This window comes from Rhipicephalus sanguineus, chromosome 4 (genome assembly GCF_013339695.2).
Source record: "Rhipicephalus sanguineus isolate Rsan-2018 chromosome 4, BIME_Rsan_1.4, whole genome shotgun sequence".
In the NCBI taxonomy this organism is placed as follows: Eukaryota; Metazoa; Arthropoda; class Arachnida; order Ixodida; family Ixodidae; genus Rhipicephalus; species Rhipicephalus sanguineus.
The window spans coordinates 142,529,445-142,556,899 of record NC_051179.1 but is presented as its reverse complement, the minus strand read 5'-3'; the positions used below and the strand labels follow the sequence as shown (position 1 = coordinate 142,556,899).

General features: G+C 51.5%; 1 protein-coding gene across 1 annotated transcript; it reads left to right on the top strand.

The window, feature by feature from the left end:
• Positions 1 to 47: 47 nt before the first annotated feature.
• Positions 48 to 21,874, top strand: LOC119390772 (glutathione S-transferase 1-like). Its single transcript, XM_037658473.2, has 5 exons — positions 48 to 224; positions 3,439 to 3,497; positions 4,004 to 4,147; positions 19,780 to 19,950; positions 21,418 to 21,874. The coding sequence occupies exons 1-4, from the start codon at positions 84 to 86 to the stop codon at positions 19,808 to 19,810; spliced, it is 375 nt and encodes a 124-aa protein (XP_037514401.1). The 5' UTR covers positions 48 to 83; the 3' UTR covers positions 19,811 to 19,950; positions 21,418 to 21,874.
• The last annotated feature ends 5,581 nt before the right edge of the window (positions 21,875 to 27,455 follow it).

The window sequence follows — 27,455 nt, the reverse complement described above, 5'->3', positions numbered from 1 at the left end:
TATCAATTATTGCTTTTCGTACTACTCTTCGCCAGTAGGGAGAAGTGACAGCGGCCGGTACTGGTCCAAAGTAGTAGAGGACAATGACAATCGAACTGCACGCTGTTGTCACCAGAGAGCCTTGCTTCTTTATCCGGATGCTGGCAAAGCATATCGGCGTTGAACTCGAACTGAAGGCTCTTAATTATGACAAAGAGGGACGTCTGCCCGCGGAGTATGCTAAGGTGAGTGTCTTAGTCGCCTACATGCAATTTTATTTACCGAAAAATATAAAGTACAGAACTGTGCCTTGTATTCAGTCTCGTTTACAGGTGACTCGATGCGACAGCGACTTATTCAAAATACGTGCGTATAAAGCATCACGTGATAAAGTCACTGATAGTCTACCCATTCACAACTGCTGAAATCATGCCACTTTGACGCAAGCGACTGCCCAATGTGAGGATTGGCGACCACTTTTCTATGAATACGTGTCAGGCTCGCCGATGAAAATATGGCGTCAGGACATGTACCATATAAACGAGAATAACACCAGAAGCTGTCTCGATTGCTGCCAGGGTAACTATACTTTGCCGGTAATGCGTAATTTCGGCGATTTATTCAAGACTGCACTAGGTATGGATTAGGTGCTTCATGTGTCACTTAAACATGTGAGACCATCGCGGCAGCCCTCACAGCCATTGAAACCTTGGTGCGATAATATACTATTATAATATTGCCGTCCCACCACGCGTCCAAGAGAAATCCAAGGTACGTTTTTTTGGCAGCCGGGCTGTTTAAGCCCGGGGTGAGGCCGGTGTCCTCAACAGAAAACTCGGCGGTTATGCGCCACAGAAAGCGGCTATTTCCCAAGCAGCTCCTAGCATAACATATTCACGCATAGTATAGTATAGCAAGAGGGTTGGGAATGTAAGCGAGGGTTAGGAAGAGGAGGAAGGAAAGGAGGAGCCGAAAGGTTCATAGCCTTGTATAGTATAGTTTATTCACCACAAGCAGTGGACATGTGTCAAGAGTACTAGCATAGCATAGCCATGCATTGTATAGTATAGCAAGGGGATGGGAAAAGGAAAAGAGGGCGAGGAGGACTAGTGCGGAGGTTACGAGGAAGAAGAGGAGGAGGGGAGAGCTTAAAGCATGACATAGAGCTTAAAGCAGCCTCGTATACTAAAATAAAACCGACTGGTGGTCTAGTTGCTATTGCATATCTTAAAGTTTAGGGCAAGGAAAAAACGAGGACGCAAAACAAGACCCTCTCCTTTCTTCTTGTGCTTTGGCATTTGTGCTGCAGCCATGTGCAATAAAACCCCCGCTGTCAGCAGCTCTGTGTCCTCGTGTACTCTTTTGCGTCCTCGTTTTTTCCTTACGCTAAACTGTAAGAATTGTATAGTATAGTTTAGGAAGGGGATGGGAAAGGAAAGTGAGGATGAGGAGGACTGATGGTAGCGTGAGGAGGCGGGAATGGAGGAGGATAGGGAGGAGGTAAGTGGGTAAGTCATACCATAACTTTGTAAAATGTACTATGCAAGGGATGGGAAAGAGAAGCTAGGGTTTGGACGAGTGACGTGAAGGTTAGGAGTAGGGAAAGGAGGAGAAAGGACAAGAAAGAAAGAAAGAAAGAAAGAAAGAAAGAAAGAAAGAAGAAAGAAAGAAAGAAAGAAAGAAAGAAAGAAGTCAAGGAGCGTTCGCCAGCTGGTGGCGATTGCGTCCCGGCTCCACTGTTTACTCAGATTTCACAGGCGTTTAACTGGCTTTAATTTTTCTTTTTTGCAATTTGTAGTTCATATAATAATTGTTTTGATTTTACATCCCAAAATCACGATATGATTACGAGGGACTCCGTAGTGGAGGGCTCCGGAAATTTTGACCATCTGGTGTTCTTTAGTGGGCACCTAAATCTAAGTACACGGGCGTCTTGCATTTCGACTCCATCGAAATGCGGCCGCCGCGGCCGGGATTCGATCGTTACCTTCGGGTCAGCAGTGGCGCTTTGTGACCACTAGGCCACCGTCGTGGGGGCAATTTAGATTTTGAAGGGCGAAAACATCAGTGTGTTGATCTCATAGAGCTATTACACATATTACAGTGTTATAGCTGCCATCTGCTTTGTCTGGAAATAACAGTTTATAGGGGAGAAATTGCCGCCTTTGAAGCACTATTTGACTGAGCGCGGTAACGAAAGTAAAATAATCTATACAAACATTTGTGTCTGTGGCATAGGGAAATCAAGTGGGAGAAATAAGACACTTTGCACGCTATTTGGTTCGCAGTGAACGGGTTGCGTGCTGCGCAAGCTCGAAGGCGGGAAGAAGAAAAACAGAGAGGAAAAGCCCTTTTATCGCTGTCGGCGCTCTTTCCTGCATGTCTTATTCCCTCCTTCGTGCTTGCGCGGTACGCTACCACTTTGATTGGGAGACCCGTGGCGATACTCACCGAGTGAGTCGCTGAAAACGTTAATCTGACGGTGGCCTCATCTTTAGATTGGCAGTGACTGTTAGGGTTAGCAAAATAGGTACATGATGCGACTAAAATTATTAGTCCTCCTGCGCTGGAGTTTCCGCATTCCTGGGGCGCATTTGTCGGGGCCAGGGGGGTCAATAATTGAGTAGTGCGAAGTTTGACTCAGAAAATTTGGTGAATGTGCAAGTATCGGATGTACAGCAGCGATTGAACTTGATGCTGGCGTGTGTTGTACGCGTTCTGTGCGCTTAACACTAAGATAGCACATGAGTATTGACTTCTCTCCCTCTCGATCGTCCTAAAGCACCTGACCGTCGTGAAAAACGGCTCTTTCGCGAGTCCCTGTGGAGTGAAACAAAAGAGGACACTTCGTCACCGATGGTATGGTTGTGCCGTAAATTGGTCCACACAAGAATGGCTGGATGGGCATGGTCAATCATGCTGGTTTGCAATATCGTATAAGGGTAGGAGTTTATCAAGTCCTTCTCTGCAAACCATGACGTAGCACTGCCTCAATTTAGGAATTTAAACTGGCGCAAGCATTTTCGCTTGCAGGCAGCTCCTTTTCTATGCTTACCCACTTTCCACAGGGGCAGAGATGGCGTCGCTAGTAGTCGGTTTTTTTTTATCATCGCCTCAGTGGCTGCGCAGAAGGCCCGTTGATGGGGTATAGCATTCAATGCGACTATGTTCAAATCAATTTCCCGCTCAGTTAAAAAGGCGACAATGTTATCTTTATTTTTGCCCAAACATGCTCAAGTTACATGCTTCTTTTGCAACTAAAGTTTCCATGCGAATATATTTTTTTACCGTTTGGCTGCCTTCACATATAATGAAATGCGGAGGACAGTTTTTATATATTTAACAGCACACATGAAATTAAGCTACTCCCCGAACGCACTTCTGTTAACGCGGGAGAAAGAGCTATGCATACTCTCTTCCTGTAAGCACGGAGACTCCCTTATATTTGCTTTTTTTCAGATCAGTCGGTTACTCAAGGTTCCAGCAATCATTGATGATGGTTTCATCTTGTACGAAAGGTGAAGTAACCCTTAAAACGTTGGCACAAGGAAGCGCTTCCAGTTTCAGCGGGCATATAAGTCTCAAACACGCGGACTTCGTGATAAATACCGAATGCTGTTCTGGTAAAATAGAGAGTAAAGCTTGAAAGCGGCCAAAAATGCTATATGACTTAAGGTAGAGCACCTATGAGCAGGTCTTAGGAAGCATGCTCGTAGCGCCATCTCACGGCGCCCTGTAGTACCTGAATAGGCAAGAGGCAAGAAAAATCCTATGAAGCAGCCCGCCAATGCCCACTATTCAACCTGTTCCTAATTTACGTCACAGAAAGAGCAACATCTAGCGTAATCGAAATTATCTTCTCTATGGCCAACGTTGCTATTGTACTGTTGTCGTGGTAATCACATACCTTCTTTTGAGAAGGCAAGCGGCGCACAAACAAGTATGAGATCAATAAATGATGCCGCGCATGTAAAACCTCATTCGGAAGAATTCTAATGTTCCTTTCACACCTTCTCGTTTTCAGTACTGCCATCTGCTACTACCTGCTGAACAAGTATGCACCGGTGTCCCCGCTCTATCCGAAGGAAGTCGAGAAACGCGCTCGCAGTAGACCAGATCTTGTGCACAGTGTCAAGCTTCGTGCCAACCTGTTGCATCCTTCTACATCGTAAGTTGAGTGGAGAAGTAATAACAGCGCGAGAAAGTTTTAAGTGTGAGCGTGAAGCATGAGGCGGTCCGTAAGGTTCTAAATTTTGGTAGACAAGACTTTTTCAAGAAAAGGAGAAGTCAAAGATATGTACGACTTTCATTGTTTCGTTTTCGGGAAACAAATTAAGATTTGATGTAAGAATCAGTCGTCTCTATAGCAGTATATGGCTTTTTCGATCAAATAAACGTATTAAACTTCAGTAACTTATCCCTTTCATTTCAATAGATAAAGAAGAAATTGATTGAAGGTACAGTATAACATAGGTAAGCTGTTGCAAGTTGAAGCTCAACCCACATTTTGGCCTCAGACGTACAGTGACCACAGCTACGTTGCCACTAACGGCTCTCCTCCACGACATCCGATCATTTATGGGCGCACGATTTACCATCTGATTATGAGGCAGCACCGATGACGGCCTGTTCGGGCAACCTTGCAAACCTTAGCTTACGCATTGTACAGTCGAGCGCGATTTGAAGGTTATCGCGCGAGCGTCGACCGGCCTAGCGTCTCAGGGACCCAGCTGCACGTTTCGGAACCGTGAAAATCACGATTTCGCATTCTTCCCTTCCTCGTTGGCTGTTACATGCTACAACGATCACCCCTACGACGGACACTTCACCTTTTCTCTCTATTTTAACATTTCCATTCAGCAGCGATCAAGCGTATATTTCGTTGGCTCTTATCTCAGCGGAAGATAAGGAAATTCATGGGAAAGATGGTAAAGCTGGTGCTTGGCACTGCGTCATTTGAACGACGTGCTAAGCTGCACAAAATATATCGCGTCGTGATAAAAAAAGAAGAAATGAAAAATCACAGCATATCCACGGGGTGAATGATGATGAGTGGGGCGAAGCTCCGGAGGGAACCATCGGTAAACCGCGAAACTCTTCCATTAAATTCGCCCAGTACATCATATAAAGAGTGTGAAACACCGTGTATATATTAAACACCAAACCTTTATTGTACTGTTCGTTTACGTGGTCCCTTCGTTATCACCGCTTTGTGATCGGTGAAATGCAGGGAAAGTGTCCACTCTCGAGCGAAAGAGAAAGCGCGCCAAGAGCGAGCGCCTTGTCTGCCTCCATCCGGCGACTCCGAGCGAAAGAGAAGGCGCGCCAAGAGCGAGCGCCCTATCTGCCTCCATCCGGCGACTCCGAGCGAAAGAGAAGGCGCGCCAAGAGCGAGCACCCTGTCTGCCTCCATCCGGCGACTCCGAGCGAAAGAGAAGGCGCGCCAAGAGCGAGCACCCTGTCCGCCTCCATCCGGCGACTCCGAGCGAAAAAGAAGGCGCGCCAAGAGCGAGCACCCTGTCTGCCTCCATCCGGCGACTCCGAGCGAAAAAGAAGGCGCGCCAAGAGCGAGCGCCTTGTCTGCCTCCATCCGGCGACTCCGAGCGAAAGAGAAGGCGCGCCAAGAGCGAGCGCCCTGTCTGCCTCCATCCGGCGACTCCGAGCGAAAGAGAAGGCGCGCCAAGAGCGAGCGCCCTGTCTGCCTCCATCCGGCGACTCCGAGCGAAAGAGAAGGCGCGCCAAGAGCGAGCGCCCTGTCTGCCTCCATCCGGCGACTCCGAGCGAAAGAGAAGGCGCGCCAAGAGCGAGCACCCTGTCTGCCTCCATCCGGCGACTCCGAGCGAAAGAGAAGGCGCGCCAAGAGCGAGCGCCCTGTCTGCCTCCATCCGGCGACTCCGAGCGAAAGAGAAGGCGCGCCAAGAGCGAGCACCCTGTCTGCCTCCATCCGGGGACTCCGAGCGAAAAAGAAGGCGCGCCAAGAGCGAGCGCCCTGTCTGCCTCCATCCGGCGACTCCGAGCGAAAGAGAAGGCGCGCCAAGAGCGAGCACCCTGTCTGCCTCCATCCGGCGACTCCGAGCGAAAGAGAAGGCGCGCCAAGAGCGAGCGCCCTGTCTGCCTCCATCCGGCGACTCCGAGCGAAAGAGAAGGCGCGCCAAGAGCGAGCGCCCTGTCTGCCTCCATCCGGCGACTCCGAGCGAAAGAGAAGGCGCGCCAAGAGCGAGCGCCCTGTCTGCCTCCATCCGGCGACTCCGAGCGAAAGAGAAGGCGCGCCAAGAGCGAGCGCCCTGTCTGCCTCCATCCGGCGACTCCGAGCGAAAGAGAAGGCGCGCCAAGAGCGAGCGCCCTGTCTGCCTCCATCCGGCGACTCCGAGCGAAAGAGAAGGCGCGCCACGAGCGAGCGCCCTGTCTGCCTCCATCCGGCGACTCCGAGCGAAAGAGAAGGCGCGCCAAGAGCGAGCGCCCTGTCTGCCTCCATCCGGCGACTCCGAGCGAAAGAGAAGGCGCGCCAAGAGCGAGCACCCTGTCTGCCTCCATCCGGCGACTCCGAGCGAAAGAGAAGGCGCGCCAAGAGCGAGCGCCCTGTCTGCCTCCATCCGGCGACTCCGAGCGAAAGAGAAGGCGCGCCAAGAGCGAGCACCCTGTCTGCCTCCATCCGGCGACTCCGAGCGAAAGAGAAGGCGCGCCAAGAGCGAGCGCCCTGTCTGCCTCCATCCGGCGACTCCGAGCGAAAGAGAAGGCGCGCCAAGAGCGAGCGCCCTGTCTGCCTCCATCCGGCGACTCCGAGCGAAAGAGAAGGCGCGCCAAGAGCGAGCACCCTATCTGCCTCCATCCGGCGACTCCGAGCGAAAGAGAAGGCGCGCCAAGAGCGAGCGCCCTGTCTGCCTCCATCCGGCGACTCCGAGCGAAAGAGAAGGCGCGCCAAGAGCGAGCACCCTGTCTGCCTCCATCCGGCGACTCCGAGCGAAAGAGAAGGCGCGCCAAGAGCGAGCGCCCTGTCTGCCTCCATCCGGCGACTCCGAGCGAAAGAGAAGGCGTGCCAAGAGCGAGCGCCCTGTCTGCCTCCATCCGGCGACTCCGAGCGAAAGAGAAGGCGCGCCAAGAGCGAGCGCCCTGTCTGCCTCCATCCGGCGACTCCGAGCGAAAGAGAAGGCGCGCCAAGAGCGAGCACCCTGTCTGCCTCCATCCGGCGACTCCGAGCGAAAGAGAAGGCGCGCCAAGAGCGAGCGCCTTGTCCGCCTCCATCCGGCGACTCCGAGCGAAAGAGAAGGCGCGCCAAGAGCGAGCGCCCTGTCTGCCTCCATCCGGCGACTCCGAGCGAAAGAGAAGGCGCGCCAAGAGCGAGCACCCTGTCTGCCTCCATCCGGCGACTCCGAGCGAAAGAGAAGGCGCGCCAAGAGCGAGCACCCTGTCTGCCTCCATCCGGCGACTCCGAGCGAAAGAGAAGGCGCGCCAAGAGCGAGCGCCCTGTCTGCCTCCATCCGGCGACTCCGAGCGAAAGAGAAGGCGCGCCAAGAGCGAGCGCCCTGTCTGCCTCCATCCGGCGACTCCGAGCGAAAGAGAAGGCGCGCCAAGAGCGAGCACCCTGTCTGCCTCCATCCGGCGACTCCGAGCGAAAGAGAAGGCGCGCCAAGAGCGAGCGCCCTGTCTGCCTCCATCCGGCGACTCCGAGCGAAAGAGAAGGCGCGCCAAGAGCGAGCACCCTGTCTGCCTCCATCCGGGGACTCCGAGCGAAAAAGAAGGCGCGCCAAGAGCGAGCGCCCTGTCTGCCTCCATCCGGCGACTCCGAGCGAAAGAGAAGGCGCGCCAAGAGCGAGCACCCTGTCTGCCTCCATCCGGCGACTCCGAGCGAAAGAGAAGGCGCGCCAAGAGCGAGCGCCCTGTCTGCCTCCATCCGGCGACTCCGAGCGAAAGAGAAGGCGCGCCAAGAGCGAGCGCCCTGTCTGCCTCCATCCGGCGACTCCGAGCGAAAGAGAAGGCGCGCCAAGAGCGAGCGCCCTGTCTGCCTCCATCCGGCGACTCCGAGCGAAAGAGAAGGCGCGCCAAGAGCGAGCGCCCTGTCTGCCTCCATCCAGCGACTCCGAGCGAAAGAGAAGGCGCGCCAAGAGCGAGCGCCCTGTCTGCCTCCATCCGGCGACTCCGAGCGAAAGAGAAGGCGCGCCACGAGCGAGCGCCCTGTCTGCCTCCATCCGGCGACTCCGAGCGAAAGAGAAGGCGCGCCAAGAGCGAGCGCCCTGTCTGCCTCCATCCGGCGACTCCGAGCGAAAGAGAAGGCGCGCCAAGAGCGAGCACCCTGTCTGCCTCCATCCGGCGACTCCGAGCGAAAGAGAAGGCGCGCCAAGAGCGAGCGCCCTGTCTGCCTCCATCCGGCGACTCCGAGCGAAAGAGAAGGCGCGCCAAGAGCGAGCGCCCTGTCTGCCCTCCATCCGGCGACTCCGAGCGAAAGAGAAGGCGCGCCAAGAGCGAGCACCCTATCTGCCTCCATCCGGCGACTCCGAGCGAAAGAGAAGGCGCGCCAAGAGCGAGCGCCCTGTCTGCCTCCATCCGGCGACTCCGAGCGAAAGAGAAGGCGCGCCAAGAGCGAGCACCCTGTCTGCCTCCATCCGGCGACTCCGAGCGAAAGAGAAGGCGCGCCAAGAGCGAGCGCCCCTGTCTGCCTCCATCCGGCGACTCCGAGCGAAAGAGAAGGCGTGCCAAGAGCGAGCGCCCTGTCTGCCTCCATCCGGCGACTCCGAGCGAAAGAGAAGGGCGCGCCAAGAGCGAGCGCCCTGTCTGCCTCCATCCGGCGACTCCGAGCGAAAGAGAAGGAGCGCCAAGAGCGAGCACCCTGTCTGCCTCCATCCGGCGGACTCCGAGCGAAAGAGAAGGCGCGCCAAGAGCGAGCGCCTTGTCTGCCTCCATCCGGCGACTCCGAGCGAAAGAGAAGGCGCGCCAAGAGCGAGCGCCCCTGTCGCCTCAATCCGGCGACTCCGAGCGAAAGAGAAGGCGCGCCAAGAGCGAGCACCCTGTCTGCCTCCATCCGGCGACTCCGAGCGAAAGAGAAGGCGCGCCAAGAGCGAGCACCCTGTCTGCCTCCATCCGGCGACTCCGAGCGAAAGAGAAGGCGCAACAAGAGCGAGCACCCTGTCTGCCTCCATCCGGCGACTCCGAGCGAAGAGAAGGCGCGCCAAGAGCGAGCACCCTGTCTGCCTCCATCCGGCGACTCCGAGCGAAAGAGAAGGCGTGCCAAGAGCGAGCGCCCTGTCTGCCTCCATCCGGCGACTCCGAGCGAAAGAGAAGGCGCGCCAAGAGCGAGCGCCCTGTCTGCCTCCATCCGGCGACTCCGAGCGAAAGAGAAGGCGCGCCAAGAGCGAGCACCCTGTCTGCCTCCATCCGGCGACTCCGAGCGAAAGAGAAGGCGCGCCAAGAGCGAGCACCCTGTCTGCCTCCATCCGGCGACTCCGAGCGAAAGAGAAGGCGCGCCAAGAGCGAGCGCCCTGTCTGCCTCCATCCGGCGACTCCGAGCGAAAGAGAAGGCGTGCCAAGAGCGAGCACCCTGTCTGCCTCCATCCGGCGACTCCGAGCGAAAGAGAAGGCGTGCCAAGAGCGAGCGCCCTGTCTGCCTCCATCCGGCGACTCCGAGCGAAAGAGAAGGCGCGCCAAGAGCGAGCGCCCTGTCTGCCTCCATCCGGCGACTCCGAGCGAAAGAGAAGGCGCGCCAAGAGCGAGCACCCTGTCTGCCTCCATCCGGCGACTCCGAGCGAAAGAGAAGGCGCGCCAAGAGCGAGCGCCCTGTCTGCCTCCATCCGGCGACTCCGAGCGAAAGAGAAGGCGCGCCAAGAGCGAGCGCCCTGTCTGCCTCCATCCGGCGACTCCGAGCGAAAGAGAAGGCGTGCCAAGAGCGAGCGCCCCTGTCCCTGCCTCCATCCGGCGACTCCGAGCGAAAGAGAAGGCGCGCCAAGAGCGAGCGCCCTGTCTGCCTCCATCCGGCGACTCCGAGCGAAAGAGAAGGCGCGCCAAGAGCGAGCACCCTGTCTGCCTCCATCCGGCGACTCCGAGCGAAAGAGAAGGCGCGCCAAGAGCGAGCGCCTTGTCTGCCTCCATCCGGCGACTCCGAGCGAAAGAGAAGGCGCGCCAAGAGCGAGCGCCCTGTCTGCCTCCATCCGGCGACTCCGAGCGAAAGAGAAGGCGCGCCAAGAGCGAGCACCCTGTCTGCCTCCATCCGGCGACTCCGAGCGAAAGAGAAGGCGCGCCAAGAAGCGAGCACCCTGTCTGCCTCCATCCGGCGACTCCGAGCGAAAGAGAAAGCGCGCCAAGAGCGAGCGCCTTGTCTGCCTCCATCCGGCGACTCCGAGCGAAAGAGAAGGCGCGCCAAGAGCGAGCACCCTGTCTGCCTCCATCCGGCGACTCCGAGCGAAAGAGAAGGCGCGCCAAGAGCGAGCACCCTGTCTGCCTCCATCCGGCGACTCCGAGCGAAAGAGAAGGCGCGCCAAGAGCGAGCACCCTGTCTGCCTCCATCCGGCGACTCCGAGCGAAAGAGAAGGCGCGCCAAGAGCGAGCGCCCTGTCTGCCTCCATCCGGCGACTCCGAGCGAAAGAGAAGGCGCGCCAAGAGCGAGCACCCTGTCTGCCTCCATCCGGCGACTCCGAGCGAAAGAGAAGGCGCGCCAAGAGCGAGCGCCCTATCTGCCACCATCCGGCGACTCCGAGGGAAAGAGAAGGCGCGCCAAGAGCGAGCACCCTGTCTGCCTCCATCCGGCGACTCCGAGCGAAAGAGAAGGCGCGCCAAGAGCGAGCACCCTGTCTGCCTCCATCCGGCGACTCCGAGCGAAAGAGAAGGCGCGCCAAGAGCGAGCGCCTTTTACGATCGCCGGCATCCAATGACATACGCCATTCGGATTATACAAGCGCCATCTGTCATCTTTAAACAGCAACTCTAAGAAATACATGAAACGCTATCTAGTGAGCAATTTATTAAACTAGAGCTGGCTACATACATACTACTACTACTACTACAGAGGAGGGAACGACCCACACCCTAAGGAGCTTCACCCCTAAAATGCGCCTTCCTCAGATGGGGGTGATCGCAGCTTAAGGAACAGCAGACAGACAGACAGACAGACAGGCAGACAGAGGAACTTTATTGTGTCCTGGGACGAGGGTTCCTAAAAACCCGCGGAGGGCATCGCCCGCGAAGGGGTCGGGAGCCAAAGGCTCCCGATCGCTTCACAGGCTCCCTGGACCGCCCGGAGTTGATTCGCAAGATCCGGACTTGCGATGCATTTTAAGAATTCTGTCTTGTTGATGTGATGCTTTCTTGTGCAAACGCGCAAGCGGGGGCACCGCCACATTAAATGGGAAAAAGTTGCTAACTGATCGCAAGCAGAGCACTTTGGCGAAATGTCTGTATACACGGCCATAGTGGCCGGCGACGGGAACGATCTAGTCTGGAGGAGTCGGAGGGCGATCTCCTGGTTCCGAGTTAGCTCTCTGTGCGGATCTGGAAAGGATTTCCTGCCTAGCCTATAGTGTGAAGTGACCTCGTGAAAGGTGGTCAACGGGTCTCCGTCGGCGCCATCGCCACCCCCCTCCCCCGCAGCCTGCGGGGGGCTTGTTTGCCCGGGGCGGAGAATGAGTCCTCGCGCCCGAGCGTGAGCCACTTCGTTGGAGTTGGCGATGCCGTCGACGGAGGCGCCCATGTGGGCGGGAAACCACGTCAACTCATGGGGGAATATTGTAGATTTAGTTAAAATGCTGTGAGCAGCCAAGGAGATTTGATTGGCGTCAAACGACCTGACGGCTGTCATGGAATCGGAAAAGATAGGGCATGGATCTTTAGTTGTTAGTGCCAGAGAGATGGCGACCTGCTCGGCCACTCCGATGGACCTGGTCCTTACCGAGGCGGCACTCACAGTTCGGCCGCTCAGTCTACCACGGCGGCCACGAAGCTATTCGGTCCCGAGACGAGATGCATCGACGAAGAGAGCGTTTTCTCTTCTGCTGTTAACTGAGAGAGGAAGGCTTTAGCCCGCGCTCTCCTTCTACCGTGATTGTATACCGGATGCATATTTCGGGGAAGTGGGTGAACCATGATCGCCGACCTTACGGTGTCTGGAAGTGGAACTGCTCTCTCCTTAGTCAAGGGAGAGGTGATTCCTACTCTGGCTAGAATCGCTTTGCCCGCTCCAGTGCACGAAAGCCTGGAAATCTGAGCAGTGCGCTGCGCTTCTATTAATTCGTCGAGTTTATTGTGTACGCCCAAAGCCTCGAGTCTTGTGGTACTCGTTCTAGAAGGGAGCCCTAAACCTTTTTGATAGTCTGTCTAATAAGGACTGCTAGTTTAGCTTTTTCGGCAGCGCTCCAGGCGTGCATGGAGGCGACGTAATTGATATGACTTAAAAGGAACGCATGGAAGAGCCGGAGGAGGTTGTCCTCTTTGATGCCTCCTCTTCTACCTGAGATCCTTTGAATAAGCCGAACGGTGGCAGCGGTGTGCTGCTTCAACTTGTGTATCGTGGCTGCATTCCTGCCGTTCTCCGAGATGAGCATGCCTAGCACGCGTATGGTGTCTTTGCGGGGGATTACCGCGCCGTTCTTTGTGATCAAGTGTATGTCGATCTCCGCGGTGGGTACCCAACCTTGGGGTCGTCGCCCCATGCGGATTGGTTGGTAGACTAGGAGCTCGGACTTGCTGTCAGATAGGAGGAGTTTCATACGAGAAAGGTGTTTCTCGACCGTATGTACGGCTTCTCGGAGCGTAGTCTCGGTGTGACCCACCGAGCCACCCCGGGACCAAATGGTAATGTCATCGGCATAGATGGCGGAGCCGATGTCGCTGTTGTTATCTAGCTCTCTAGCGAGAGCCGTCAAACCGATGTTAAATAGAAGGGGTGAAATCACTGCCCCTTGCGGGGTGCCCGTGTTGCCTAGATGGAACTTGGCTGATTCTATCTCCCCTAACCGGATGGTAGCGGTTCTGTCTGACAGGAACTGCCTAACGAACTCGAAGAAACGCCTTCCGAGACCAAGCTCAGAGATTGCTTCGAGGATGTGGTCATGAAGTATAGTATCGAAAGCCTTTTTGAGATCCAGAGCCAAAATGACTCTGGGATCTCTAGTAGAGGCATCGATGACCTGCGATTTGATGAGAAGCATGGCGTCTTGTGTCGATAAGTGTGGGCGAAAGCCCACCATGTTGGGTGGGAAGAGTTCGTTGCGCTCTATGTGCTTAGAGACCCTATCGTTTATGACATGTTCGAAAATTTTGCCGACACACGAAGTGAGTGAAGTCGGTCTAAGATTTTCTGTAGTGCACTTCTTACCGGGTTTGGGTATCAGTATGACGGTGGCGTGTTTCCATTCTTGTGGATACGATCCATTCTTCCAATGTTTGTTAAATAGATCGGTCAGGAAAGTGACCGAGTCATCGTCAAGGTTCCTGAGCATACGGTTCGTGACGCGGTCAGCACCCGGAGCCGAGGTGCTGTTGAGTTTGTGAAGCGCAGACCTTACTTCCCATTCCGCTATGTCTTTGTCTAACTCGTCGGAATCGCTTCCGGCGTAGCCGGGCGGCGGCGTAGACGAGGTGGTGTCAAGTGGCAGGTGAATTCTGGCGAGATCTGTCATGATAGAATCTTTGCTACGAAGAGTAAGAGCTCGGTGAAGAAGTATCTCGATTGCCGATCTCTGGGCGGCGCGAGTGTCGGTGGGTTTCAGAAGGTGTTTGAGCAAGTTCCACTTGCCGCCCACCCTCATCTGCCCGTCCACTTTGTCGCACATTTCGACCCAGTGTTTCTGTTCTAACACATTAGAGTACGAGGCAATTTCTGCATTGATCTTGGCGATTCGTTTCCTTAGTGACCTGTTAAGTTTGTTCTTTAGCCACCGTTCTTTGAGAGCCTTTTTAGCTTCAAAAAGGTGCGCTAAGTGGGCTGTCTATGGTTGGGAAGAAGTCAGCTTCCAACTCTATCTCCTTAGTGGAGGCAGCGACGTCACTGAAGAGGGTTTCTATCCAATCTTCATAGTCTTTAGGAGGGCCTTTGTCCCTCCTGCTAGATCTGAAGAGATCCCAATCAATAATACGCTGAATTCTGATGGTTTTGCATTGAGCATGCAGTGTCGTTTCTATGATGAAGTGATCAGACCCCAGATCTTCACCCATGTTGCGCCATGACGACTTGCCGCCATAGGCGACCAGAGAGAGATCTGGGGTCGAGGGTCGCGTTACCGAGTTGCCTAAACGAGTGGGAAAACCGCAGTCCGTGAGCAGCATGAGATTGAAGTCCTGTATGGCTTTGCATATGGAGGTCCCTTTCGGTGAGTCTCTAACGTAGCCCCATGTGGAGTGAGGCGCGTTAAAGTCACCGGCTACTATGAGTGTATGCCGGAATCGGTAGCCATCTTTACTGCTTTACCGATAAGACCATAGAATCGCTCGTCTCGTCGCCTTGGTGAACTGTATACGTTGAGGATAAGTACTCCCCTGCGCATGTTCTTTCCTGGTAAGAGTTCAATACAGACATATTCGGCATGCGAGCGCTTATCTATGTCTCCGTGATCAATGACTGTGAAGCCCCTTTTGACTAGAGTAACAACGCCTCTGCCACCGTTCTGCACGCGTTCAAAAGACTCGTAACCACTAAACGTAGTACCGGGCGTGATCGTTTCTTGTAGTAAAATTACCTGTGGCTTTGAATCACACGATAGAATATATTGAGCTAACACTGCTTTTTTCTTTTTGAATCCGCAGCAGTTCCACTGCCAGACACGAAAGTTGGTGTTGGACTGCGCAGCCATGATTAGCATTTAGTTTTAGTACAAGGCTGAGCCTTCGGATCGCGAGACTGAGCCTGCGAATTGCTTTGAGGGCACGGTATCTGCTTTTGCACTAGCTCCGCAACGACGGTGGGGTCGGATATTAGCTGCGATAATTCTGTCGGAAGCGGCTCAGGCTCGGGTAGACCCATCCTACACTCAAGGTCCCTTAGGCGAAAATCAATAAACCGATTCTGTGCCTTGACAATTACTATGTCTTTGGTGATTTCTTGAAGCGTCGAAGAAATAAGCTTCAAGGACTCTTTGATTTGGTTAAGGCTGTCTGTTACGTCTACCTCGGGAACGTCACCTACAGCTCGGCGCTTGCGACCGTTGGCGCCATTTTGGTCGCCATCTTCTCTAGACGCTGAGACGGCGTTTTTGAGCGACGCCAGTTCCTTTTTGACCTGTGCTAACTCTGAGCTGAGTTTCGCGTTCTCGTTTCTTACTTTCTTAAGCTCCTCCGACTCGTTAGCGGTGACTGTGCCCCCGCTTACCTGGGTAGAGGGTCCAGCTTGCGTTCTGTAAGGTTCTGGATTCTGCGCCTTGGAGGCCCATTTCGCAGTGATGGGAAGCGCGGATCCACCTCCCACTGTGAAGGGCTGCAGCCAGCCGCCCGAAGACGGCCTAGGTATCCCCGCCCCGAGCGTGGGGAAATCCTGCAGGTCCATGTCGAAAGCACGTTCCATCTCTCGCTCCTTTCGCCTCTGTCGAATGACAAAGGGGGTCTGGTACTTCTGTTTGCAGGCCTTGTCTCCGGTAGTGTGGCCCTTGCCGCAGAGTTTGCATCTAAGTAGACATGAATGGCCTTGCTTCGGATCCTTGGCCCCACAGCTGTGGCACACGTTGACCAATGGAGTGGGGCAGACGTCCGCACGATGACCAACACGGGTGCACTTGCTGCACACCTCCATCTGTTTCTTGTAGAGGTAGCACCGGACTATCGCCTGGCCGACTCTGATATAGCCTGGGACATCTCCTCCGTCAAAGAGAACAACGACGGAGCCTGTCTGCCTCCATCCGGCGACTCCGAGCGAAAAAGAAGGCGCGCCAAGAGCGAGCGCCTTGTCTGCCTCCATCCGGCGACTCCGAGCGAAAAAGAAGGCGCGCCAAGAGCGAGCGCCTTGTCTGCCTCCATCCGGCGACTCCGAGCGAAAAAGAAGGCGCGCCAAGAGCGAGCGCCTTGTCTGCCTCCATCCGGCGACTCCGAGCGAAAGAGAAGGCGCGCCAAGAGCGAGCGCCCTGTCTGCCTCCATCCGGCGACTCCGAGCGAAAGAGAAGGCGCGCCAAGAGCGAGCGCCCTGTCTGCCTCCATCCGGCGACTCCGAGCGAAAAAGAAGGCGCGCCAAGAGCGAGCGCCTTGTCTGCCTCCATCCGGCGACTCCGAGCGAAAAAGAAGGCGCGCCAAGAGCGAGCGCCCTGTCTGCCTCCATCCGGCGACTCCGAGCGAAAAAGAAGGCGCGCCAAGAGCGAGCGCCTTGTCTGCCTCCATCCGGCGACTCCGAGCGAAAGAGAAGGCGCGCCAAGAGCGAGCGCCCTGTCTGCCTCCATCCGGCGACTCCGAGCGAAAGAGAAGGCGCGCCAAGAGCGAGCGCCCTGTCTGCCTCCATCCGGCGACTCCGAGCGAAAGAGAAGGCGCGCCAAGAGCGAGCGCCCTGTCTGCCTCCATCCGGCGACTCCGAGCGAAAGAGAAGGCGCGCCAAGAGCGAGCGCCCTGTCTGCCTCCATCCGGCGACTCCGAGCGAAAGAGAAGGCGCGCCAAGAGCGAGCACCCTGTCTGCCTCCATCCGGCGACTCCGAGCGAAAGAGAAGGCGCGCCAAGGGCGAGCGCCCTGTCTGCCACCATCCGGCGACTCCGAGCGAAAGAGAAGGCGCGCCAAGAGCGAGCACCCTGTCTGCCTCCATCCGGCGACTCCGAGCGAAAAAGAAGGCGCGCCAAGAGCGAGCGCCTTGTCTGCCTCCATCCGGCGACTCCGAGCGAAAGAGAAGGCGCGCCAAGAGCGAGCGCCCTGTCTGCCTCCATCCGGCGACTCCGAGCGAAAGAGAAGGCGCGCCAAGAGCGAGCGCCCTGTCTGCCTCCATCCGGCGACTCCGAGCGAAAGAGAAGGCGCGCCAAGAGCGAGCACCCTGTCTGCCTCCATCCGGCGACTCCGAGCGAAAGAGAAGGCGCGCCAAGAGCGAGCGCCCTGTCTGCCTCCATCCGGCGACTCCGAGCGAAAGAGAAGGCGCGCCAAGAGCGAGCACCCTGTCTGCCTCCATCCGGCGACTCCGAGCGAAAGAGAAGACGCGCCAAGAGCGAGCACACTGTCTGCCTCCATCCGGCGACTCCGAGCGAAAGAGAAGGCGCGCCAAGAGCGAGCGCCCTATCTGCCTCCATCCGGCGACTCCGAGCGAAAGAGAAGGCGCGCCAAGAGCGAGCACCCTGTCTGCCTCCATTCGGCGACTCCGAGCGAAAGAGAAGGCGCGCCAAGAGCGAGCACCCTGTCTGCCTCCATCCGGCGACTCCGAGGGAAAGAGAAAGCGCGCCACGAGCGAGCGCCTTTTACGATCGCCGGCATCCAATGACATACGCCATTCGGATTATACAAGCGCCATCTGTCATCTTTAAACAGCAACTCTAAGAAATACATGAAACGCTATCTAGTGAGCAATTTATTAAACTAGAGCTGGCTACATACATACTACTACTACTACTACAGAGGAGGGAACGACCCACACCCTAAGGAGCTTCACCCCTAAAATGCGCCTTCCTCAGATGGGGGTGATCGCAGCTTAAGGAACAGCAAAAAAAAAAAGATCACAGCATATCCATGGAGTGAATGATGATGAGTGGGCGAAGCTGCAGATGTTCATCGGTAAACCGTGAACTTTCCGTGAATTCTGCCCAGTACATCATCACCGGCGTGAGATCGGGCACGTTTATACTAAAGGTTCGATGAGTTATGACGACTTGCAGCTCACTTTAATTTTACATGTACGCTGTGAATTTTCATTGTTTAGAAAACCATTGCTTTACAAAACATGTGGCGTCTTTCGTTAAGCAGCTGGCGTCTTTTCGTTTTGCTTTAGAAACATCTGGCGTTCTTTCGTTTTGCTTTTACAAAACATCTGGCGTCTTTCGTTGGTTTATTTCATCAATCAACGGCGTTTTGAACAAAATTTTTATTGTTTAATCACGCACAGGAGAAATCTCACCAGGCACTAACTTGGAGGTAAACAATGGCTGCTAATGGGAATGAGAGACAGAAGAAGTCGGCTTTTAGCTAACACTTACACTTCTACTTCTACTAACGTTTCCTACTGGAACACGCCAATGGCTGCTAATGGGGAATGAGAGACAGAAGAATACGGCTGTTAGTTAACGCGCACGCTGCGAATTTTTTATTGTTCAACAACGCACAGGAAAAATCTCCCACCGGCACCACCTTTGAGGTCAAAGCGTAAGACTGGTCACGCACTACGACTACGACTACGAGGGACGAACGGGTGCCGCCTTAAGGAGCTTCGCCCCTAAAAGAGCGATTGAAGCTTGCCTGATACCTCCCTCTCCTCGAAAGATGATTCTGGGCCGTGGCGCTGTTGTAGTTCTTGGTCGACGCTCGCGCGATAACCTTCAAATCGCGCTCGACTGTACGTGAGATTTGGCTTAGGTGTCGATGATTGATTCTATGTCTCTGCATTGTGACTGCTAACGCACCGTGCGCATGTTAGGAAGTTGCACTTCTGAATCAGTGCGGCGAGATATCTTTTCTCCTAAGTGATTTTTTCATCGCTATATTATTTCTTCACGCATGTAACTTAAACACGACATTATTTTTAGATTTCTTCGATACATAGTTATTTTCACTACTCATAAAAGCTGTTGTATGTTTAGCTTCTAACCACGAATATGTAGTACCAAGATAAGAACGAGTGTTGAAATGCGAACAATGCATATTAATGTATTCCTGTTTCCAGAAAAATGCCTACTGAACACCATAATAAACATTGAATTGCTAGCCATTGAAACCGTATTTGTTCGATATGCAAATACATATTACTCAAGAGAGCGCTGTTCGTCACATACTCACTCTGCATTGAGGATTGGTACCCTAGTCAGAAAGGATAATGTGCTAAATGCTATGCAGTTCCCGGCAGCTTCGAAAACAGTTGGAGGTGTCTAGAAAGAGCTACAGTCGTGTAGTGGTGAACATAATTTTGTGCTGGGACTGCGTAGCCAGGGGGTAGGGGGGGGGGAGGTGCTCGAGCCTTTGCCTTTAAATTTTTTTTTCAATTTTGCATGTATGCACACGCACGCATACGAACACACGCACGGATATACAAAAAGGGGTAACTGAACGCCCCTTGCCTCCCGAAAAAAATTTTTGGATCCGTCCCAGAGTGTTGGAGCTAATGTTGATAAGGCCGCTATAATTTTACCGTCTGGAGCAAATTTGGAGTGCACGCTATGCAATGGGAGAAGGGGAAGCCTCTATAAAATAAGAAATCAGTAAATCAACAGAAATCAGCCAATACGCAGTCATTCAAGTTAAGCATTAAGACCCGTAGGTTAAGAACGTAAAACAGGAGTGGGACGCGAAGATGAATACCAAATAAAGCTTCTGTTTTTTTCGAAAACGAGAAGATATAAAGGACCACCCCTGCTTTTTGTGTTTCTTCTGCTGGGTGTTTTTAGTGCAGCATTTCTTTTATGAACATTCACAAACACACAAACTCCCCTAGATGTCTTATGAAATACAATTTGTTTTCAACGGGTGAGAATCAGGTGGTTATTCACGAACGCAGCTATATGAAAAGCTCTCTGAATAAAGCAGTTTACCTGCACAATGACTTCCCGAAGAAAGAGTTTCCTTCGGCTGTTAAGAAAACCAAAAGGAAAGTTTCAGTAGGCCGGCATGTTTAACAATGCAACATTACACTTATGCCGGAATAGTTGTTCTGGCGCGCATTTCTACCTAGCTCTGTGCTTTTCTTTATTCGCTATTTTTTTTCTTGTGACTGCATTTCAAAGCGAGGCAGTATTGTCAAGAGGAAAAAGCTGACAGGAGACGCACTACGAACGTTCGAGGATACAGTACTTCGTCCGCTGGAACAGCTGGTCGGCGATAAAGCTTTTGCCGTCGGCGACGGACTGACGGTGGCGGACATCCGCCTTGTCTCCTGCATGGCGTGCTTTGTGCCTGTGAGTAACCTAACGCAGCTGTCATGCCGTGCCGACTTTATTGCCCACCTCAGCGTGCATCCTGAATGATTGGCGAAAAATGCCTGCTTTGTCATATGTGATCCGTTATATCCTGTCTGGTCTACAACATTACTAATTTGCTTTCGCACGTTAAGTCTGTTATGAGTCACACGACTTTTCGAAGAGAGTATAATGATCCTCAAAGAGAGTTGACATGCCTCTTTAAAAACAGCCATGTACGTGGCAAGTCAGGACGCTTCGAAAGGAGTCACACATACTTCTTGGTTTTTCTTAGGGTGTTGTACGACACATTTTTAGGTGTCTTCAGAACATAAATTTGCTAAACTACAAATGAACTTAAAGTACTGCGTGCGGATATCCTATACTTGCGTTCTTGATTGAAGCACGTCCTATTAGGAAGGCTTACAGGAGCGGGAACTCGAATAAATACATGACAATTTCGCCCTGTGATGTCTAGTGAGCATAATAATGCAGTATTGTAGGGCGAGCTATTACAACATCCCGTAGATATAAAACGTAAGCTAGTACAATAACGGTGTGCAGGACATTATAATAAACACAAGAAAATCGATCCGAATACTCGGAATTTAGGCAGTACTTGCTCGAAATACTTGATGTAACTTAAACACATTTTTACCGTTTCGCAGTAGTATCTTATAGCAAGTTAACGACGTGTTTCAGGAAACAGCAAGTGTTTAAAAGGTCCTAGGGTTTATGTGAGCTGCGAATCATTGTTATAATAACTGTAATGCCGCACGCTGCAAGGCTCGCAAGTTGCAGATATTTGCAGCGTGAAAAGTGTTGAGTTGTGTGGCAGCTCAAAGTACTGTACTCTGATATTTGCCTCCACGCTTCTGGCGTTTCTTAACTATAAGTAGCCTCGCAGATTGTATAACGGACACTAGAAAATGACTGCGTGCTTAAGAACAGTAAAGGACCTGTAATCATAAAGCAATACTTTATAATGTTTTAGTAACATTTTAAGGTGTTAATCGTGTGCGGCTGTACATGCATGACAGTATTGTGTGATCAAATATTGAAACTTTTACATATTTCTTTAAAGCTTGTTTTATTTTTCGTAATTCACTGAAGTATTCCCAAGTATTCCTGCCAGTATTCCGGCCACGGACTATCGGTAAAATTTTAACCAAATTTATTCTTTTACTACTGCTCGCCCTTCTAAGAAAATATCGCAATCGGTAACTGCTACATGGATGAAAGACAGAACACTGGTCATGAAGAAAAACAGAGCTGCTTGAAAACACAAATAAGAATGAACACGTGCGTTTTCAAGTGGCGCTGTTTCTTCGTGAAGAAATTATAGCAGGGAGCTCGAATTCAGACCCTTTAAGTCACAGAACGTCGCTTTACTCTCAAAGTTCTTTTTTTTTCCTGATGGGACATAGCAATGGTCCAACTTTCTAATACCTCGTTACTCGATTTCAGCTTCCCGTTGTAGACAAGACTAAGTTCAGCAAGTTGGTTTCTTACTACGAGCGAATCAAGGCCTTGATTCCATGTTTTCACGAGACATGCGGCTGGATGCTTGAAGAACGCAGCAAGGAGTGGGAGACGTACGAGTGAGCTCCATGTCGCGTCACATAACTGAAGTGGCCATGGAACTACCATGCTATTGAGCACTTTGTTTTGATAGTCTTGCCGATGTCTGCGCAAGTAAAGTAATCATCAAACAATACAATGTCTTTTGTGTATTGCTCAAACCAGGTGACGTTGCGCAATATTTAACTTAAGCTTGTTTTGTGTTTTATCTCTGCATCTTTGAGATGAAGAAGACGGTGAGTCTCGATCCAAGTGAAAAAGTTTCTCGTGTCAGCAGCAATACGAGAGGGGTCATCGAAGTTGTTTTCGAACGGCGGCCACTCATGTTACGTGTAAATAAATTCGGCATAATGATGTGAAAGCGTATTGCGGAAACCTAGCGCAAAAAATGAACACTGGACTTGCTGTAGACAGGACAAGCTCTTACATTCTACTAAAACAGTTGTCCTGTCTCTAGACCTTGTGCTGTGTTCGCTTCTTGCGCTATGGATTTCACAACCAACTCTCTACATTCTAATATGTGAAACCGGTAGCTTGGCACCACAGACCGATGACGAAAAAAAAACCTCCTAGAGACACCGCCTATGAATGGGACAAAGACATTGCTTAAATTCTTGAAGTCAACAGACTTGCACCACCGATTGTAGAATAATAGCGATTTTGTGCCTGTGAGGAGGCCGACTTTGTGCTTGCGTGTTCCCCTCTCGATCTTTCTGTCTGCCGCTAACATTGAAACTTCCCTATTCCTTTCTCCATTGTAGGGTAGCATACCGGTTTTGCTAGACTAGCTAACATCCCTGCCTTTTTTTCTCTCTACTGTTCCTTCCTTCAATGCAAGCTTTCATGTTGGACAGGTGCCTCGGCCGCTTTTTACGGCCACGTAAGTGCAATATTGGTGTTTCGTGTCTCATTCATCCGTGACATACCCACGAGAATGTTTATGACGCGACATGCGCATCATGCGAGATTTCATGGAAATTGCAAAGCCCAGAAAGAGGCAATGAGACAGTCTGTTTTTTTTTTCTTTCTGTCGAAAGTTCGGAACGGCTGAAAAAGCGTGCTAACATCTCCTGATACACGAAAGTGAGAACAACAGCATACAACGGCGAACGGACAGACGATTTTGAAAAATTTCCTGCATGCTGCCAGTTTCCTTAAGGATGTATGTTACTCGATTAGTGAAGCGGAGAGCGTGTACTGTTACACAGTCATGCAACCTTAGTTTTTGGATTGCGTAATCCGCACTGGTAAATGCACTCTGGGGTCATTTACTCGTAGCATGCAGAACGGTCAGAAAGCAGCAGCGAGAAGTCTTCTGTGAATCGCTTCATTCCACTTAGCAAGAAGAAAATTTCTTTCAAAGCTGTTTGGTTTATTTCGTGATAAAACGTTGTTACATGTCATCTAATTACAAAAAAAAATATTCTTAAGTTTACTCTCAGCATGAACTCTCTCCAAGTTCAGTGCTGTCAGAGTTTGTCGATACACCTGTATAAAACGAGCTAAAAGAAGTTAAACAGCCAGAAGAATTCAACTGAGTGCTCACAGTTAATTTTTATATTTTGTTGAATGCAGCTCCGGGAAGAACGTGAAAACCAACTTTTGCAGCTCAGTTATGTATCCAGGGCAGTGACCTAGACGGGGGGGGGGGGGGCGAGGTGCACACCAAGCCCTGCCCCCCCCCCCCCCCCCGCCCCGAAATTTTTTTGTGTGCCATGGCAAGAGAGCACAAAATGACACTCTATCACATCCGCCAGCCCGACCACCACTTCAGATCAATAGGGTGCCCTCCGCCCCCGAAAAAAATTCCGGCTACGCCCAAGCTCCAGGGAGACACGAAGTGAGACAATAATTATCGCTGTGATCCGCCCAATTACCTAAATTGAATATTGACCTTTTTGTTTGTTGAGTGCAGAAAACTGGCACGTTTGTATTGAAAAGTTGCAGGCAGTCGCGTTTCTACGCAGTTCCACTTGTAGTACTTTTTCTAGCATGTCTGTGCCCCGAGATATGCCGCCGGAAATTTTAATTGCAGTTTGCGTGATTGCGCATGCGAGATGGTAAGGATCCGCGCAATGTTCTTCACTGATGTGACGAGCAGTCATTGCTTGCTATCGCCAGCCGGTAGCGAAAGGGTAACCGTTATCATCTTTGCCTATGCCTTCGACAACGTTGTCAGATTAACGCCGCACGCAACTTGCATGCAGTTTTGGCTGTCTTGCATGCGTAATCATGTAAACGGCAATTAAACTTTGCAGAGGGATATCTCGGGGCACAGACATGATAGAAGAATTCTTCCAAGTAGAACTGCGTATAGATATGACTGCCTCCAACTCTTTAACACAAACTTGCCCGCTTGCTGCACTCCTAAAAAAGTTCATTATTCAATCTTAGTTAATTGGGCGGCTGACAGTGATATTTATTGCCTCACTTTTCGCCACCTGGATAAAAAAAAAACTTATCTGCAAAGGCGGTTTTCAGGTACCTCTCAGTGCTGAATTTTAAGAAAAACATAAAACCCAATTTTTAAGACCCGGTATATTACCGCCACGGTGGTCTAGTGGTCATGGGGCTCTACTGCTGACCCAAAGGTCGCGGAATCGAACCCAGGGCCTTCCGGCAACACTTCGATGGCGAGAAACTGCTAGAGGCCCGTGTGCTTAGATTTAGGTGCGCGTTAAAGAACCCAAGGCGCTCGATGTTTCCGGACCCCCTCCACTACGGCGTCTCTTATAATCATATCGCGGTTTTGGGGCCTAAAACTATTGCAGCTATTATTTATTACACATATTCTATACCGTACACTGTGATTTTTGTCCCTCAGTTTCACCACGTTTAACATCAATTATGAAACAATTCGCCCAAAGCAAACTTTCACGGTCCTGTTAATAAACGCACGTAAAAAGTCGCAGATTTTCTTTACAGCCTTCCATCCAAATGCTGCGGCAAAAGCCATTTAAGTGAACTTTCCTCTCCTTCCTGCAGTATTCGTACTTGTTACTTTTAATCTGAGCATCACCACAATTTCTTTGACGGCGTCTCAGACTTTAATAATAAGTACTGCCCATGCTTGAGCAGGTAGCGCGAAACACGAAGACAAGTCAGGAACACAGACACGAGACGATCTTTATGCTTGTGTCCTCGTACATTGCGCTGCCTGCTCAAGTATGCACTCTTACAATCTCGCCCAGGTTTCAGTTCTCGTAAATACTGTCCAATTAAGAAGGTTTCTTTGGAAGTTCGTTTTCATTCATGGCGTTCGTCATTTTTTGCTGCTTATTTTATTATATCTGATTTAAGGTAACCGCCGTCGACCATCCCATGTACCCAAAACTTATGAACTAATGACATGACAGCACGATGTAGAAGCCGTACAGTTGCTGGTTCACAACAAGCAGCTGTGTTCCTCGCATACAATCACCGGCAAATAATAATGATCGACTGGGGTAATTATTCGCTGAGAGGACATTGTGTCGGAAGGCTGGTTGCTCTAGGATTAAGTTCAACAAATATAGGTCACCCGGTCATATCAGCGAGAAACGCTGCAACCGAGTTAAACGTAAGTAATTCAGCGCAGCATTGTAATCGTATCTAGCGAATTCTGTGCAAAATAATTTCAGCATACTGACACTGATGGCGACAACATTCTCCAGCTAATTGGTACACTTGTGGTGAGTTTTGCTACGATTCCTTGGGCGACGATCAACAACCGCGTTTTCGCCTGCACACCACTTTATTGATCTTTACATGCGCAAGAAATCAGTGTCCCTTTATTGTGCCGACAATTTTCAGAAAAGTGCATGGCTTTCGGTAAGTATTTCCTTTGGCCTCCTCACACATAATTTTATCTGTTCTTCATGCCAATGATGGCTCGCACACTCTATTTTTACTCCTTTTCGTCGCTGACATGTCACAACAATATAGACCGTTTTCGTAGATTCCAGATGGTTTCCGCTTCACTCCAATATATGCGTCTTCATTGTAGGTAGGTCCATTGCGTTTTATTTCCCTCAAAGGCAGTCGGCCTTCGAAGGCCGGAGATAATTTTCGGGGGGAAGTACTGATAGTCAGCCGTTTTTCATGCGCGGGTTCGTTCACGTCGACGGTGTCCAAAAGAAATACGTCAGCTTCCACCTCGTGTATCAGCGCAGCCTCTTTCGTTTTCACGACCACTCGATAAAAAAAATCGTTGATCCCTTCACAATACAAATCGCTATAACACAAAAGTGAAACGTGTCTTTACAGAAGTACTTTAATGTTTACTATGTACTGATATAAGAGACCTTGCACAATGTCTACTGGTGTTTGGCAGCTATAGTACCGTTCAACGTGGATGTACCCACGTTGACGCTTGATAGCACATCTCCATCCCGACGACTAACTGCCATGATCAATGATTAAACAAACATTTGTGGTAGCCGTAGTAGTTAACAGTGAGAGTGTAATAAGAGAAAGCGGTGTGACAGCCAGAAGAGCGTCGCTGATGGACGCAGAACTTGTGCATGCGGCATCCCGCCGCATGTTCAAGAGTAATTGAACACCGCGGTGGGACTAGAGGGAAGCGCAGCGCGCGTCGTGTCTGCCCTCTAGCCCGGCCACGACTTTTATCGGGGCGAGCGTAAGCGGAGAACGCGGTATTACGAGCACGCGCCGCAGGCGTGCGTCGCATAGCTATTTTTTATATGGATGAATAGAACCAGTGATCAGTTACCATGGAGGTAGAAACCATGGAGGAAAGAAAAATTACACGATCTCCCGTTAAAGGGGACCATGAGTAGATGCGAAGCCGGAGCACTTGCACGATCGCGTTCCGTTGGCGTTCGTTGCCCAGGCAGCACAGCACATTGGCCCAATATTGTTTATACGTTGGCAAACGATGGCCCAATGATGGCCCATACAAACCACTATAAAACCTATGTTGGCAAGCCAGCCTACAAGGATGCAAAGAATGGTCCATCTTCGCCAGCCAACATACAATATTGGTCGTGCCATTCTTTGAGGTTGGCAACAACGGCCCATGGTTGCCGATGTATATACGATATTGGCAGAACCAGGCCGTATGGATGGCAATATTGGGCCAGCTTATCCGTTGGTAAAACAATATTAGTTAAGTAATGGCAGTAGATCGGATATATTGTCCAGTCAATCTGACTGGTTAAACAATATTGGACCGCCAATGCTACGCGCCGGACAATATTGTCCAGACTTACACGTTGTCGCTCCAATGTCTTAAACACTGGCAAGCATATGCATGATATATCGGCAAGAATGTTTTTTCCCCTATTACCATCACTGAGTGAAGGTTAGCCCGAATCGAGCCACCACATGCATGCACGCTATTATGAAAATCACTTTGTCCGGCATCGAGCGCACCTTAAAGAAGATTTCTGGTTACTTATCACCATACGCGTGCGCAGGGTTCCCCATTCGGGGGGGGGGGGGGGGCAAAGGTTCGTCGCAGCGCCCTCCACCCTACTACGAGGTTCGTCCGAATTAACCGGGTTGCGGACAGGCATGGCCAAAATAACGAGAGTTATTTTGGCCATGCCTTTAAACATGCTTGCAGGGACCAGAGAACGCGTCCTAATTATCCGACTTTCCGAATTAATAAGTGTGGAATTAACGAGCTTTAGTGTATAAAGATGGTAAAAACAGTTCATCGTTGTCAGCCAACAAACAAAACTGCAAATTCCAATCTATAAGAAAGGGAACAATGGCGCACATAGGGTCTTGGTTTTTAAGTTGGCATTTAGTGTGGCACAAAATATATGCTAAATAGCTGGACAAAATTCGTTTTACAGATGTTGAGCAAAGTAAAATAAGTATCAAGTTCTCAACTGAGTTTTGCGCGCTGTTGGAAATACATCTATGAGAAAGGAAACACAAAACAAAATCTGACTTTGCAATGCTTGTTGAAAGTTAAC